Raw genomic sequence first — 17,449 nt, 5'->3', positions numbered from 1 at the left:
AAGCGTGAACAATAACAGGCAGTCCATGTGGTTTCTGTGGGATGGCCAGAGCGGCGCAGGAGCGTAATGACTAGTTTAAGCTGTTGAACGCTAGGGATTGTTCCTTTCGGTAAACGCTTGCAACACAGTTAGTACAGGAAACTTCACTCTGCTGTATACATGTGTGAATGGAGACGGGGCAGCCAGTAATAGGTTCCGACGAGACAGGCATGAAGCTGGTCTAGTGATAAATGAATTAAGGGGAGAATTTGTAGCCTGAAGTGGTAGGCACCGATTTATAGGTTGAAGCCAGAAGAGCTTATAAAAGCTGCAGGTAATGTTTGGAAATACCAGAACACTAGATAACCGACACCGACGATTTTGAGAAAAGTAACATTGATGCCACAAGCTTTAAGGTTACCTGCGAGTTCAAGAAATGCAACTCTGCTTACAGACGTACCAACTGTAAATACAGGCATAACTCTACACTTAACGTCTACAAATTATAAAAAAATTAAGCCATCTTACAAGGTAGATGTGATTCCATGCGGAGATTGTGATGCGGCACTGTAGGTCAACAGCATACATCGATACCACTTTCATTAGCGATGTCTCGCTGCACTCCGCAACGACGAATCGAAGGAGCTGTTTAAGACATGCCTTATCTCAGCACTGCACCGCCATCGCACTGATGTCGTCGGTATGGAGTCTAGGATGGACTCCGTCTACCCCAGTTCGTGATCTTTGTTCCAGCATAACGCCAAGCGCTAGCACGTCGATCACAAACGTTGGAGCAGAGACGGCTGTGAGACGTCAGCAAGTAGTACGGTGACCGTCCACGTCTCTAGGACGACACCGAGACAGCAGCGGCCTCTAGGAGAGGAGAACGTAAGCGCCGCTGCGCTTGGCCACAGCCGAGTGTATGACTAGCCGTCTACGAGCTCTTCAACAGCTACTTAGGAACTGTGTAATTTCACTTTTATTACGCTTTGTCTGTACTGATGAGACTTCTATGTGCCCCAATTTGCTTGCGACTACTCATTGTAAATGCTTGAAGTATTGCCAATTATCTCACTGTAATAAAACCTCGTTAATATGATTTGCTTAAATCGTCTAATGATTCCAGAAACCAGGTTTCCTAGGCACCGTATTTTACACGAGTGAGCCCAACGACCCCCGACGAAGTAGAAGGCCATCTAGTTATGGTACGAGTGCCATTCAAATGTCAGATGGAACTGTACTTCTGTGAATGTTCAACTGTTACTTTAGAGAAGAGCTGTGAACAGTACACCGAGTGATGTTTTACTGTTCGAAAACGGCTGTAAAAATTCGACATTCCTGTACCAATGAATGAAATTACGTGCGTCTCTCATATTGGCGAATTCAGCTAACGATTCACACTTTGCGGTTCCGGTCAACCATCTTCCGAACAATTTAATCCACAGTTTCAGAATAATTTGTGTGGGGATGGTGGTCCAATTCCAGATACTTTTTCGCTTCCAGTTCATTTTCGTACTATTACAATTGCAGAAGATGTTGCCAAGTGTTGTAAGATGTGTTTACTGTGCTGGGGAAGCTGCTTGAGATCCCATTGGCTGATGTAAGTGGACGTGGTAGTGGGTGATGTGCCACTGCGAGCTGATATCCAAGAAGAAGGGTCATGTTTTGGCCACGAAGAGGAAGGGTTCACTTTTTTTTACGGGAGTGGATGTTCAATTACGGGGCTTGTGTTTTTCGCGATCTGGAGTACAGCCAAGCGACATATTCTGAACAACCTTGGTATTGCGACTTCGGCTATCGGACCGTGAGGTTCTCGTTACAGGTAGAATAGTTTACACATCTGGGTGTGGGGGCAGGAGAACTTTTGTACAAGCGCACTTAATATGAGCCTATTAACTGGAGACTAGCGTCACTCCCATTTTGGTAGTTAAGTTGCAAATTGGACCTTCTCACTAGAACTCATTTTGCCATATTAAGGACCACCTTGTATCCGTATCTTGCTGATTAGACCCGTTATTCAGGTTCTGGAGAGAAAGGAGTAGAAACATTTTTAAACAATGGTTACAGACAAGCTCTTGCGCAAATGTGACAAACGATTTCCACGATATTGCAATATCCATCTTGATATGACATTTTTCATGCAGCGTATGTTATCCTTGGTTTCCCTGATACTTTTGTTTAATGATCTTTAATTCACGTTACATGGCTACCCTCGACCACTTGACCGCAGTATCACCAGTGTTGTTGATTGACTGGCCACTACTATATCAAGACACGGAGGAGAGACTGTATGGATGAACTTTTAGATTTCTCAAGCCAAGTGATGAACGAACGTACTGCAACGTTAGCCGAAGTAAATAAAGTCTCCCAATAAGGAACCTAACGCCACTTTTATAGTTTGAAATCCAGAGAAGCTCAGTATAACGTAGGTTACATCTGACACGACAGTTGTGGGGGAAAATTGGAAACGCTTTCTTATTGAAGGTGTATGGTCGGAACAACAAATCGGGACGACAAAGCCTACAGGGAAGCCATTTGACACTGATCACATTGCAGGCGTCTCACTGCCGAATCTAGGCTCTTCTAAATATACCAACTCACGCTGAAGAAAGGAAAATTAAACCCTCATGTTCCAATATCGGGTAGGTTACTACAGACTGAGTAGCACTATTTAGGGAAGAATAAGGAAGGAAACTGGCTAAATCCATTCCAAAGACACCGTCCCACTGTGCGCTACGCGATTTAGAGAAACCGTAAGAAACATATATCTGGATTCGGCCAAGTGATCTTAAGTGCCTTCCCGAATACGTGTTGGTTGAGCAGGGACCTCTTCTCACTACAGGACAGAAGATTATAATCCACTGAAAGCAGTCACTTTATTTAATGACTATTATGTTTGAGTGGGGCTGTGTGTATTTATATACAGAGCAATATTATCTTAGCAATAATCTTTAAATCATATGCTACACCCTGAATTTTTATGTATGATTCAGTGAACTCACTTAAGGTAGTTTTGTTGCATGCCTCTAATCACTTCCATAACTCTAATAATCTAATTAGATGAGACTAAACATTGAATTGTTGGTATTTCGATATACCACTACGATCAAATAGAAGCCGTGGAGAGTAGAGCGACTATGAATGAGAACAGTGGTGCATTTAAGTTTAGGACGCAATGACTAGTTTTATTCAACTTTTGGTAACTACAACCTTCTGGAGAACCAGCAGACAAATATTACACAGAAATGACGAATAAATCAGTGAAGGAATTGCGTTTGATAGGCAAAGCATACACTAGGGGTGGAATGTGTACTAATTTTCCCTGAATTAATCCTCTTTACAACGCAGTCCGATTGTTTACATGACATTCCTGTGGATCACAACTAATCGAATGGGATCAACTGCGATCATGTATACTACAAACTATGGTTCACCTGAGAGCAGGGACCTAACGCTATCATTTAACGAACCTTCGCCAATGCAGCAATAATTTACAATTTCACCTTGATTCAAGTGGTTGTTGGTTCGTGCTGTAGGGCACAGAACTGAGTTCATAAGCACCTGTATCATAACGTAATGAAGTAGTAAATAAAAACCCAAGGCGCATAAGGCAAAAACGCGATCAAGCAACGTTAAGAGCAGCAGCTGAAGACAAGGACGCCCCTAGTGAAAATTTCTCGGAACATTGTTGAGATGCCAGAGGACCTCACAGGGGGTGGGGGGATGAAGTTTGCTTAGCGATGCCACTACGGCGAATAGAAAGCGAGGCGAATCTATAGAACGTGTGCCATCCGCTAAAGCATCTAAGTATCTAAGTATACAGCCAACAAACAGTTAAGAATTGGGTACCAGACAACGAAGTGTCTCTCTGTCGAGGGTGAGAGCAATAGGCATAGAATGGAGCGGTGAGTAAAACATCGATCTATACACAGTCGGGCTGAAAGACTGCCTCGCGACACGAGGGCTGAGACGAAGTCTGCCACGTTATTGGTAGAGGTTGTATGTCTCAGAGTTTGTTATCCCGCAGTGAAGACTGCTGTTGACTGCAAAGCGATCCTGCATGCCGACAGCGATACTAAGATCCGAGGGAGCAGAATGACTAGCAGGCCGAGGGTGGAGAGACGCAGCCTTTGCAGCTGCAGCAGCAGGTAGCCACCCCGTTCCCTGACACTCCAACGTGAGCAAGAGTCTACGAATAGCCGTGTTGGCTTCCTCCATAGTCATCAGGTGGACGCTTTCTTCAATCAGTTGTACTAGAGGGTGGACCGACTATAGTGCGCGATGGCTCCGGAAAGCCCAGATAATCTAAACAGGTGACAATTTGGAAGCCCATGTCCCTGGATGTACTGGTGGCCTGAAAGGGAGTAGAGCTCTGGTAAAAATGGAGCACTGGCCAAGAAGTACGAAGATACACCCGCCACTATGGTCAACCTTGGAACGTTGGTTTAGACGAAGACCCTTTCCCCAAGCTGCATGCTAAGTGCGAGAAACTCGCTGCAATACACCATGTCATGTCCTTAGGAAGTGAACGGAGTCCGAAATGAACCTGTACGTCAGCACGAAGCCACGCAGGTGAAGAGCCTGCACCAATTGGGAACGTGGCAGAGAGCGTGAAGCAAAGCTGTCTAAGCAGCTAACGAAAGCCAACTCCCGTGGGCAATAGAAGATAGGTACAGCCCATACTGTCGGTCCGACAGAACGCCCGATAACCACGAAATGTTTTAATCACGAAAATTAGTTTCTTAATAAACGAAACATAACGCAAATAGCAGACAAGACATCTGATTTCCGGTGGGTGAGAATAGTATGTTGCAATTCCACTGGAGGATTGTGTGGTGATAGTTCAAAGTAGAGATGAAGAAACCGGGGAGTGGGTCAGGTCAGTAGTCAGTAGTCGTTACCAACAAGGATGGGGTGACACCGACAAGTAAGACTTGAGACTCAGATTGTGAGTGGGAAGACGGTACCCTTCTCCTCCTCCTCCTCCTCCTGCTCCTCCTCTTTCTGAGGCGAGGGAGGGCAAGGCACAGTTTGAGTACAGGCTTGACATAGATGGGGCACCTCGTGGCCGAGTGGTGGTCGGGTAAGGACGAAGGAGGAAGAAGAGCGAGTCATGTAACAGATGCAAAAGTTGAAGATAGTGACACTGTATGTAGTGTCTCGTATTTCCGGCAACAGTCAGCGTAAGTCAGGGTTTTGGTTGTTGGATCTTCTTTTGTCTTATAATCCGGTTCATCTGTCAAGCAAGGGCAATGGCTGTCTGCACAATTGAGACACACACACACACACACACACACACACACACACACACACAGGGCCTTCCCTCATGCAGTTTGTGGCCACCGTCACCATACAAATGGTACGCCGTACAGCGGGAAGACATACGGCCAAAACGAAAGCACCGCATAGGTGGAGGGATGTATGGCTTCACGTCCCATCTGTAGTACATAACCTTAACCTCCGGGAGGGTATTCCCTCTGAAGTCACGATGAAGGCGCCAGTATCGGAGCAGTTGCCTATGTGACCCTTTTGCACAAAATTCCACACTGCTCGAGATTAGCCCCAAGTTTGCAGTATGAAGTGTCTATGAAAAATGACGCCCTGGACCGTATTCAGAGACTGGTGAGGGGTAATAGACACAAGGACGTTACCAAAAGGACCACAGGCACGAACAGCTGCGGATTGGACAGCAGAAGCAGTTTTGATGAACAGGTAGGCCGACCGCATCTTACTGAGACCACTTCAAGCTTGTCCTCGTTATTTTTCACAAAAACAATGGCTTTGTGAGTGAATGGGTCTCCATCCGTCTTACTGCGGACGACATAATGGGGAGAGAGTCGACATAAATCTGGAGAAGCGAAGGAGGTGGCAATGGGGAAGCAGCGAGGAGAGGGAGGGCAGGGTACAGAAAATGCAGCCAGGGAAGGAGGAATTGGCTGCAATAGCTCGGGACCCCGTTTGCGCCACACACGAACTCACGAAGGACCCGTGAGACCCACGAGGGTGGGGGGGCACACCTGGAGTTCATGCAGTCTTCTCAGCGTAAAAGCTGACGCCATCGTTGATGCTCCAGGAGTAAAGATAATCAAGTCATAGCTGAAGACAACACTCAAGTAGACAGATTCGCTGAGAGCTGGAGTAGATAGCGAGGTCATCAATGAGGTGAGATACCTGGCAGAATGCCGTCTATGGTAGGGTTAATGGCTTTGGAAAATATGACTACACTGAGCACAGAATCGTAGGGGGGGGGGGGGGGGGGGCAATCTGTTCACTTGGAAGGGAAAGCGGAGCTCATACGTACCTTAAAAACAAGGTCTTAAAAATTGCAGACAAAAATGGCAGACGACCCTGGAAGCCCCAACCCATCCTGCAACATGTGTCATATGCCTTCTACCAAACAAACACAGCCACATTATGGCATTCCGCAAAAAATTTTTCCATGATATTAAGATCAGCTGCACAGCAGTATTCCGAGACTTGAGAAATGGAATGCTTGTAGAAGTACTTTTTTCCAGCGCGGCCATTAACCAGTCATACCTCTGGCGACGCAGAGTTGTTAATGATTTCCTTTACATATGAACAAGATATTCACCGACGTTCTTCGCAGTGACCTGGAGCGGAGGAGGCGAAATTTTACAAGTGCTCACTACGGAATGATGATCTCACCTTCCGTTATCTTCCAGCCTTCCGAATTAAATACCCTTACGAGAGAGGGGCTGCAGCAGTACTAGGCAAGCTGCTTCGATGACACCTGCGTCGCACAGTGAGTGTTACGTCACCCTGCCAGCCTAGTTTCCGCACTTACTGAAAGAGGGACTGCATCAGCCTGACAAGTACCAAATTTGAAACGATTTAGTCACGCCACGACACTTGGGCAAGAGAAAATTTTCAATGAGCTACCTTTGGTTGTTCAACATGTCTGAAGCCCATAAGTAGACTACGCTGGTAACATTCGTGTCGTGGCATTTGGATGAAGGCAGTCTTGGGGAGCTGGATGTGTTAGCCCAGACATGGTGGGCGATGTGCAGCCTTTTTATAGCTCTTATTCTCAACCGCATAGTATTGTAAGTAACGTGATTCCATCATTACTGAAATCCGATACATGCTACCAACCTTTGTGTTTCCTCTGCATCTGATTTTCGGAATAACCAATTTGGAACACTCAACGCAAATGATGATCTTTGCTACAGGTCGCACAAAATAACGATGTGTGGTTTGTTGGGGCGCTAAACTGCGCGGGCATCAGCGCCCATACAAAGCCCCAATTTATTCACAGTCCAATCTAGCCACTGTCACGGATGATGAAATGAGGACAACATGCAAACCCCAGTCCCCAGGCAGAGACCACGAGCTGCGGTCACAAAATAATATGGCACTTGTGCAGTAAATACATCTTGCCCTGACAGCTGATCGAGACCATCCCGTGGTTCCGAAACGAAGGCAGCCTCAGTTTTGCGTCACATGCCGACCTACGCCAATCAGACATTCTCGTCTCGTTGTTAGTAGGTACCGTAGCACACAACTCTTCGCACACTATAGGTGCTTGGATAGTTCATGATGAGACATATGCGAATGTATGTTGAGCCGTGTCACGGCTCAGCATTTTTTATTTACCCGCAAGATTATTTCTCTTGTTTTCGACGCAGCGATGGGGGGCGTGATCGCTGAGCGCTGTTGACGCTGCTGCGCGAACCAACAGTTTTGGGAGGACGGCTCTGTCGGTATATGGGGACAGGACGGAAGCGGCGGGGAGTCAACTGGTGCCTGCCAATGAAGGACTGCGATGAGTGTGGCTGTTTGCAAGAATGTGGGGAGGACGGAATGCTCGCTTGCTTAGCGTGGTTCTCCATGACCAGCCGTTCTTTGTTGGGCTTAGCACTCGAGTGTAACAGGAAACAGCATTGGTGTGGTTCTCGTCTCCTGGCTAAGTCAAAATTTTCATATACTTGTATTATATTTCATGATCATTACCTTATTATGTGGTTGGTACTTCTAGCCAACATTTTGTGATTTGAAATACTTCAGAGAATATCATCATGTGCCAGATGTCTATTGTGAACAATTCTTGATTTGTTTCATACTTTATGGCACGGTATCCACAATCAGCGATCATTTTATGAAAGTTCTGTCCAAATTATTATTACATTAGCCTTTGTTAAAATTGGTGCGTTTAAATTGCAAATTTCCTAATTCTAGTAATATTGCTTGGGATAAACCCATCTATTTCTCGATATTGCTATATTTGTGTATTAAGTTGTGTTTCTTCTCGAGACTGTTTGAACTGATTTTGGAACACGTGGGGGGGGGGGTATTTAAATGAAAATTTGCTAGATAACACAACCGTCGTTGACAGTGTTTACTCTTGTCACCAGTCGTTAATGTTGCTTCTGTCTTTTAGCTTACTTAACCGATATAAAATAATTTAGAAGTTTTGTGTATTTGTCACTGAAGGTGAACTGGTGTCACAGGACATTGACATTTGTCTAGGGTTTACGGAAGCTTAAGTGAAATCAGGAGGTAAAACAAAAAACTGATTATCATTGCCACATTTCTTTTAGCAGGCAGTAGGGAGTTTGTTGCACTCTTGCCAAATTGTATTTAAGGTTTCATTTACATGTACTACAAATCACAAGTTCAATATTTTTCTGGTGTAACTTAATATTTGTACATGTTGCACTATTGTACGATATAATATATCTTTTACTAACAGTACCTTTATGTACTGTTTCAGAGTGGGGTTGCATGTTCAAGAGAATGTTTAAAAAAATAATTTATTGCTAATATTTCCTTTTAAACTTAATTGTATTAACTTGGATGTATAACGAATTATGGTTAAATAATAAATTTGTGTCAAGTTGGACCAAATAAACGTGCCTACACTTCCCCATCCTGGTTCTGCTAACATATGTACATGACACATGTCATGCCATTAGAACTGAAGACGCGAAAAGGCAAGGAAACTCAAACACCTTTGAATGGTTGTAGGAATCTATAGATATTCCGGTTACGAGGTAAGCATAGGTTCAAGTACTACGCAAGGCTTACCACTTCAAGAACATGTGGAAGGAAAAGTCTTATGTTCAGTCAATATTTACGTGTATGTTGTCAGAAAGCTCCAAACTTCCATGTGCCTTGTTTCACAATGTATCTTAAGTGGAGTTATTTGATGCGCCACCATTTTAACCATTTCCTGTCAGACGTTTTTCCTATTGGTTCCTCTTGTTTGTACGACTCATATTCGTGTACTGTCGTGAGAAAATGTTTTCTTCGGACGTTTATGTTCATCTACTTATAGGTCGTACTGACAACCTGTTAACGCCAACGGCTTTGCCACGGTGGTAACACAGGTTCCCGTCGCATCATCGAAGTTAAGCACTGTCGGGCTGGGATAGCACTTGGATGGGTGTCCACTCCGTATGCCGAGCGCTGTTGGCAGCTGGGGAGCACTCAGCTCTTATGAGGCAAACTGAGGAGCTACTTGATCGAGAAGCAGCGGCTCCCGTCTCGTGAACTGACAGACGACTGGGAGAGCTGTATGCTGACCACATGCCCTCCATATCCGCACCCAGTGACGCTGTGGGCTGAGGATGACACGGCCGCCGGTCAGTACCGTTCCGGCAGTTTTTCTTAGGAAACGTATTAAGAATGGAAGTTTGCCGACTATCTAGGTGCAGTTGCGAAATTCGAAGCATAGAACTCAGCTCATTAACAGCAACTCTGACCACTTCCATCATCCTTTCCCATAGCGTCTGCCAATGTACACTCCTGGAAATAGAAAAAAGAACACATTGACACCGGTGTGTCAGACCCACCATACTTGCTCCGGACACTGCGAGAGGGCTGTACAAGCAATGATCACACGCACGGCACAGCGGACATACCAGGAACCGCGGTGTTGGCCGTCGAATGGCGCTAGCTGCGCAGCATTTGTGCACCGCCGCCGTCAGTGTCAGCCAGTTTGCCGTGGCATACGGAGCTCCATCGCAGTCTTTTAACACTGGTAGCATGCCGCGACAGCGTGGACGTGAACCGTATGTGCAGTTGACGGACTTTGAGCGAGGGCGTATAGTGGGCATGCGGGAGGCCGGGTGGACGTACCGCCGAATTGCTCAACACGTGGGGCGTGAGGTCTCCACAGTACATCGATGTTGTCGCCAGTGGTCGGCGGAAGGTGCACGTGCCCGTCGACCTGGGACCGGACCGCAGCGACGCACGGATGCACGCCAAGACCGTAGGATCCTACGCAGTGCCGTAGGGGACCGCACCGCCACTTCCCAGCAAATTAGGGACACTGTTGCTCCTGGGGTATCGGCGAGGACCATTCGCAACCGTCTCCATGAAGCTGGGCTACGGTCCCGCACACCGTTAGGCAGTCTTCCGCTCACGCCCCAACATCGTGCAGCCCGCCTCCAGTGGTGTCGCGACAGGCGTGAATGGAGGGACGAATGGAGACGTGTCGTCTTCAGCGATGAGAGTCGCTTCTGCCTTGGTGCCAATGATGGTCGTATGCGTGTTTGGCGCCGTGCAGGTGAGCGCCACAATCAGGACTGCATACGACCGAGGCACACAGGGCCAACACCCGGCATCATGGTGTGGGGAGCGATCTCTTACACTGGCCGTACACCACTGGTGATCGTCGAGGGGACACTGAATAGTGCACGGTACATCCAAACCGTCATAGAACCCATCGTTCTACCATTCCTAGACCGGCAAGGGAACTTGCTGTTCCAACAGGACAATGCACGTCCGCATGTATCCCGTGCCACCCAACGTGCTCTAGAAGGTGTAAGTCAACTACCCTACGATCGTCTCCATGGGAGAATAGCAGCCTGCATTGCTGCGAAAGGTGGATATACACTGTACTAGTCCCGACATTGTGCATGCTCTGTTGCCTGTGTCTATGTGCCTGTGGTTCTGTCAGTGTGATCATGTGATGTATCTGACCCCAGGAATGTGTCAAAGTTTCCCCTTCCTGCGACAATGAATTCACGGTGTTCTTATTTCAATTTCCAGGAGTGTACATTACTTCGTACGCACTAATCTTGTTGCTGTCTCCTGCCGCCATGGTGGTATCCTCTACAGTCCATCCACCACATTCACTCATACTGTTCCTAAAGGAGCTCCTCTGACGTCACACACAATGGTGTTCAGTGTCTTCCGCTGGCTGTGCGGTCTCCAGTGTGGCGTCCAGAAGCCGAATACTACAAGTCTTGTGAATTATGACGCCCGAACTGAACAGTTTCCCTGGATTATGGAATCCAAGCAAGGCTGATGATCATACGAGCTATTCGTGAATAGGACTGACTTTGTGAGCCACTGATGAACGATAGTGGATGCATGGACTATCAATATACGAAATGCTTGTCATCACTTTCGGGTCATTGATCTGAGGAAGCGCATTACTACTGTACTTACAAGGGAACCTCCCCATCGCACCCCCCTCAGATTTAGTTATAAGTTGGCACAGTGGATAGGCCTTGATAAAATGAACACAGATCAATTGAGAAAACAGGAAGAAGTTGTGTGGAACTGTGAAAAAATAAGCAAATATACGAACTGAGTTGTCCATGGGCCATATAGGTAACATCATGACAACGTGAGCTCAGGAGCGCCGTGGTCCCGTGGTAGCGTGAGCAGCTGCAGAATGAGAGGTCCTTGGTTGAAGTCTTCCCTCGAGTGAAAATTTTACTTTATTTTTGCATAGTTCTGATCTGTCCGTTCGTTCACTGACGTCTCTGTTCACTGTAATAAGTTTAGTGTCTGTTTTGCGACCGCATCGCAAAACCGTGCGATTAGTAGACGAAAGGACGTGCCTCTCCAATGGGAACCGAAAACATTTGATCGCAAGGTCATAGGTCAACCGATTCCTCCACAGGAAAACACATCTGATATATTCTATACGACACTGGTGACGGCATCTGTGTCACATGACAGGGATATGTTGTCGACCCACCTAACTTGTACACTTGGCGAATGGGTAAAAAGATTCTTCTACCTTGCCCGATTTAGGTTTTGTTGTGGATGTGATAATCACTCCCAAAAACGTGATGAAAACAAGAGTGTCCCTCCACGTCCACCCCCGTAACAGACATGAAACTGTATGTGGCATTCAACTCGTCTGACTTTTGTTACGGAAGTATTTCAACGCTAGCCTCCCGTTTGCCAGAGGCAGTGAACAACTATGTACGTCTCGACAGTGAGTGTGTGGAGCGGCATAGATTTACTGAGGGTGACCCTTGTTCCCGCAAGGTGAAAGCGTTGCTGGCTTGTCCAATACGTAGGTGGGAGTAAGGTGGCTTGTTTTCGACCATCTGTATAGGAAGCACACCTTATGTTAAGATCGTCATTCACGTTCATTCTGTACGCTTTCGGCTACCATGTCAATGCACCAAGCTTTGGAGGTTCGATCCCTCGATTGTGATCCATCCCTTGGTATTCGACATGGTTTTATGAAGTTCAATCTGCTGAGTGTAACTCGTTGAAGGGCTCCTTCCTGAATTTCATTTGCTCAGTTCTTGGCGAAAGCAAACACAAACTAATTTCTAACAGATGCAAAGTGAACGACGATGAATGTGGAATTACCTAGGTCGTTAGGCCGCGTCAAATTCCTCTGAAGTTTCTTACACAAAATCGTGTCCGAAATGGAAGTCCTCTCTGCACCTGCCTCAAAGAACAAGCAAAGGGACTCACCCTGTTTTGTGTCCCGCTTCACCGTTGTGCCCATGCAGCCTACACTAGAAGCCACAAGCAGCAATAAAATAGCTGGTGCCGTTGCATCTCGCAGAATGTGGGAATGTCTCTCCTGTTGGTGCTATCGCGTTGACGTCGTTCCAGCACGTGACAAGCAGCCAACACTGCTAATGAGGTCTGCACACACTGCCCTGGGCACTGCAAACGTTTATTAGGGAAAGGGGACTCAACTCTCAGACGGTGCTAGTGCACACCTTCATACTATCCAGTGTGTTTCTACTGCAAATGCTTCCTTTGACAGTCTGCAATAGTTTTTGCAATATCCCGACGTTGCACTGTAACCAGAGAAAGTGGTTATTCCAATGACTTGCAGGTCGAATGGAGCGTCTTTCGTATATGCTCCACTATTTTCTTGTAGTTCTAGGCAAAATATCGAGATGTTTCTATAGGGAAATGCTTGAATTCATCAAGTAAGCTATTACCATATTATTGTCTGATCATCTCAATGATAGAGAAAGCAAGTACGGTGAATGTTCATAGTTTATTTTGCATCATATCTTAGATGAATGATTTCAGTAATATTTGTCACTGACATCAAAATAATTATCTTCGTGCAAAACAATGTAAACACATAGTTCTCATGTTGTAAACAGGAGTAAAATCTGACAGGTATCCTCATATATTCCCCGTTGCAGTGTACAGCTGTTATGAAGTCATAACCGACACTCATCACAAGTCATTTCGGCGTTCAGAAGATCGTTATACACTATCTCCTCTCAGCTGTCACTCGCCGTGGAGGCTGATTTATCTTTTGTCAAATTCGGATTGGATGGGCACTCATGGCTAAACAGGCGGCGAGATGCCTCCGCTCCTCCTCCTCCTCCTCCTCCTCCTCCTCCTCCACCACCATTTCACCGTCACGACAGAGCGGATGCCTCTCCGTAGGAATTGTGGGGCTTATCGCTGTTACTTCATCCGCAAATGTCTGATGTATGCGGTTTTTTCTTCGCGCCAAGTGACTTACCACATGTTGTGTATCTGTGTTATCTTTCAAGTTCTGCGGAACCGGTATCACTTTGCCATGTACGCACTGTGGCGATTTTCTATATTGACCTGTGCTGGTAGCACACGCATTGCCCGAACTCTTACGGGACTCAGTAATATTGTCTGCCGCGAGTAGTGAGTGTAATGGACAGGGGCACTACGAATGTAGTGTGTGGACAGTAAGTTGGGAATGTGGGTCTCACGACGAGCGTGCAAGGGATAAATCCGTGCAGTCGCACTATCCGGTGTGCCCTCGGTGGCTCAGTTGGGTACAGCTTCTGCCATGTAAGCAGCAGATCCCGGATTCGAGTCCCGGTCGGGGCACACATTTTCTGCTGCCCCCGTTGATTATCAATGCCTGTCGACAGCGTAGGGTCTTGCTTTAATTAATTATCACTTCATTCGTTAGATTTTTCTTCCCGTAGCATGAACTGTGCGATAATAACGCCGATTTCGGACAGATAAGGTGTAAGATATCTTGTGTCCCATAGCACTGTGTCGACTTTTGTGTTTTCGATGATTCGTTGTGTACAGGATTGTGCAGTTTTGCCATTCAAATTTGTTAATGGCAGGTTGTGTTTTCAGATACACTAACTGTGACAACTACAGGGTGTTTAAAAAATGACCGGTATATTTGAAACGGCAATAAAAACTAAACGAGCAGCGATAGAAATACACTGTTTGTTGCAATATGCTTGAGACAACAGTACATTTTCAGGCAGACAAACTTTCGAAATTACAGTAGTTACAATTTTCAACAACAGATGGCGCTGCGGTCTGGGAAACACTATAGTACGACATTTTCCACATATCCACCATGCGTAGCAATAATATGGCGTAGTCTCTGAATGAAATTACCCGAAACCTTTGACAACGTGTCTGGCGGAATGGCTTCACATGCAGATGAGATGTACTGCTTCAGCTGTTCAATTGTTTCTGGATTCTGGCGGTACACCTGGTCTTTCAAGTGTCCCCACAGAAAGAAGTCACAGGGGTTCATGTCTGGCGAATAGGGAGGCCAATCCACGCCGCCTCCTGTATGTTTCGGATAGCCCAAAGCAATCACACGATCATCGAAATATTCATTCAGGAAATTAAAGACGTCGGCCGTGCGATGTGGCCGGGCACCATCTTGCATAAACCACGAGGTGTTCGCAGTGTCGTCTAAGGCAATTTGTACCGCCACAAATTCACGAAGAATGTCCAGATAGCGTGATGCAGTAATCGTTTCGGATCTGAAAAATGGGCCAATGATTCCTTTGGAAGACATGGCGGCCCAGACCAGTACTTTTTGAGGATGCAGGGACGATGGGACTGCAACATGGGGCTTTTCGGTTCCCCATATGCGCCAGTTCTGTTTATTGACGAAGCCGTCCAGGTAAAAATAAGCTTCGTCAGTAAACCAAATGCTGCCCACATGCATATCGCCGTCATCAATCCTGTGCACTATATCGTTAGCGAATGTCTTTCGTGCAGCAATGGTAGCGGCGCTGAGGGGTTGCCGCGTTTGAATTTTGTATGGATAGAGGTGTAAACTCTAGCGCATGAGACTATACGTGGACGTTGGCGTCATTTGGACCGCAGCTGCAACACGGCGAACGGAAACCCGAAGCCGCTGTTGGATCACCTGCTGCACTAGCTGCGCGTTGCCTTCTGTGGTTGCCGTACGCGGTCGCCCTACCTTTCCAGCAGGTTCATCAGTCACGTTCCCAGTCCGTTGAAATTTTTCAAACAGATCCTTTATTGTATCGCTTTTCGGTCCTTTGGTTACATTAAACCTCCGTTGAAAACTTCGTCTTGTTGCAACAACACTGTGCTCTAGGCGGTGGAATTCCAACACCAGAAAAATCCTCTTTTCTAAGGAATAAACCATGTTGTCTACAGCACACTTGCACGTTGTGAACAGCACACGCTTACAGCAGAAAGACGACGTACAGAATGGCACACCCACAGAGTGCGTTGTCTTCTATATCTTTCACATCACTTGCAGCGCCATCTGTTGTTGAAAATTGTAACTACTGTAATTTCGAAAGTTTGTCCGCCTGAAAATGTACTGTTGTCCCAAGCATATTGCAACAAACGGTGTATTTCTATCGCTGCTCGTTTAGTTTTTATTGCCGTTTCAAATATACCGGCCATTTTTGAAACACCCTGTATGTTTGGGAGCGACTTCAATTGCTCTATCTATTCACGTCAGAAGTCGCGAAACCTCTAGCGTACTCGCAGTGAAGGTTGTTATGTTGGTACCAACTCCACCATGGGTTTTACAGCTCTAATTTAGGATCGCAATTTCTGCTGCAGTGTTTCTGCACGTTTTGTTTCATTAGAAGTGTCCTAATTTATTTTCTCTTTCTCGACTGATGTCAGTTTTCTGAACTGAGTGTTAAAAGGCGTTTATCTTTTACGCACTGTGATGAATAGGGCTCAAAGTCTTCATATATAAATTTTGCCTCTCCTTCCACGCGTAGACAAAGTCGCATAGATGACATTACTTCCAGTTGAGTCGAAGCAGGAAACACAGACGTTAGAGGGACCACCACTTCGTGATGCATAGCCCTCTGCTAGAAATAAATGCCCAGCAACACGAACGGGTCCACACGTCGGTATTAGTTACTTGTAGCCGTTGTTAAGTAGTCATTACGTCACTTTCAGGCAGGACCCAGGTACATGGGAAGCGTGGTCGTCTAAGCTGAGCCTGGATTTTCTTCATAAGTAATATTTCAGCCTTATGTTTCATTTTTACCTTTCCAGCCACAGAATTAGCGCCCATCTTTGCTTCAATTAGCTATGTGGTTTGCGACAATAGCTTGTGATACTTCTAGGCTAGCATCCCAGATTAAGGGGATAGTCTGACAGGGCGAGCGCCAAAGACGCAGGGGGTTGTTTGGAGGATACGACAACCTCGCTTAAGGAAGAGAACCTTGGGAAGAGGCTGGCGGACAATGAGAAGCTTGTCGAGAACTGATGCAGTGGGTGTGAACCCTTCACCACCTTTGCTTCGTGCTGCGTCCCGTGTCCACCGTGGCCTCCGTTCGCTTCCGAAGGACACTATTCCACCCTCGTTCTATCGCTTGAAGTTTCACGACCTTCGCACAGATGCTATGATGGCTCTCTGACTGCCCGTTGTGTCTGGTGTGCTGCGTCATTGGCAACGACGTTCTTCGGTATCAGCTTGTGGAACACTGCTCAGTATTCACAGCACAGCTGTTCGCCCTGTATCAGGCCACGCACTACATCCGGAGACAAGCTTTTCAACTGCGCCATCTGCTCCGACTGTCTCATCGCTCTTCAGAGCATCTGTAAGCTGCACGCCGTCCATCCACAATTGCAACGGCTCCGCGGAACCAGTCAGTTGCTCACTCTTGATGGAGCCAGGAATGGAATACTGGTCACATCGGTCTGACACCAAACGAGGCCGCTGATGCTGCTGCCAAGGCTGTAGGCCTCGTACCTCAGCCCGCTAGTTCTTCCATTCCCTCCGGTCTCTGTGTTACCGTTTGTCAGTAGGTGGTGTCGCTTTCTCATCACCAATGGTCCACCCTTCATGGGAATTAAATTTCTGCCATGGGCTTGGCCGAGTCCTCTCGGCCCTCTCGCCGCAAGCATCGTTTTAGCTACATTGCGTATTGGGCACTGACTGTAGTCATGGCCAGTAAGTGGTAATCCGATCACTTTGTTCTCAGTGTCCTCAACCTCTGACAGTTCGCCGTTTCCTGACGGAATACCTTTTCTTTAA

The 17,449-nt window shown here is 46.6% G+C and overlaps 1 protein-coding gene across 1 annotated transcript in view; it reads right to left on the bottom strand.

Moving 5' to 3' along the window:
• The window catches only part of LOC126230310 (uncharacterized), a gene marked incomplete at its 3' end in the record, with an annotated part of 72,543 nt that extends 58,964 nt beyond the window's left edge, over positions 1-13,579 (bottom strand). Inside the window, exon 1 of the mRNA XM_049942386.1 lies at positions 13,523-13,579. Within this exon, the coding sequence (XP_049798343.1) occupies positions 13,523-13,579 (57 nt within the window). The remainder of the gene's footprint in view (positions 1-13,522) is intronic.
• Between the last annotated feature and the right edge of the window lie 3,870 nt (positions 13,580-17,449).

This window comes from Schistocerca nitens, unplaced genomic scaffold (assembly GCF_023898315.1).
Source record: "Schistocerca nitens isolate TAMUIC-IGC-003100 unplaced genomic scaffold, iqSchNite1.1 HiC_scaffold_378, whole genome shotgun sequence".
Lineage (NCBI taxonomy): Eukaryota > Metazoa > Arthropoda > Insecta > Orthoptera > Acrididae > Schistocerca > Schistocerca nitens.
Note: the sequence above shows the minus strand (reverse complement) of the source record. Positions and strands in the feature narration are given on the sequence as shown.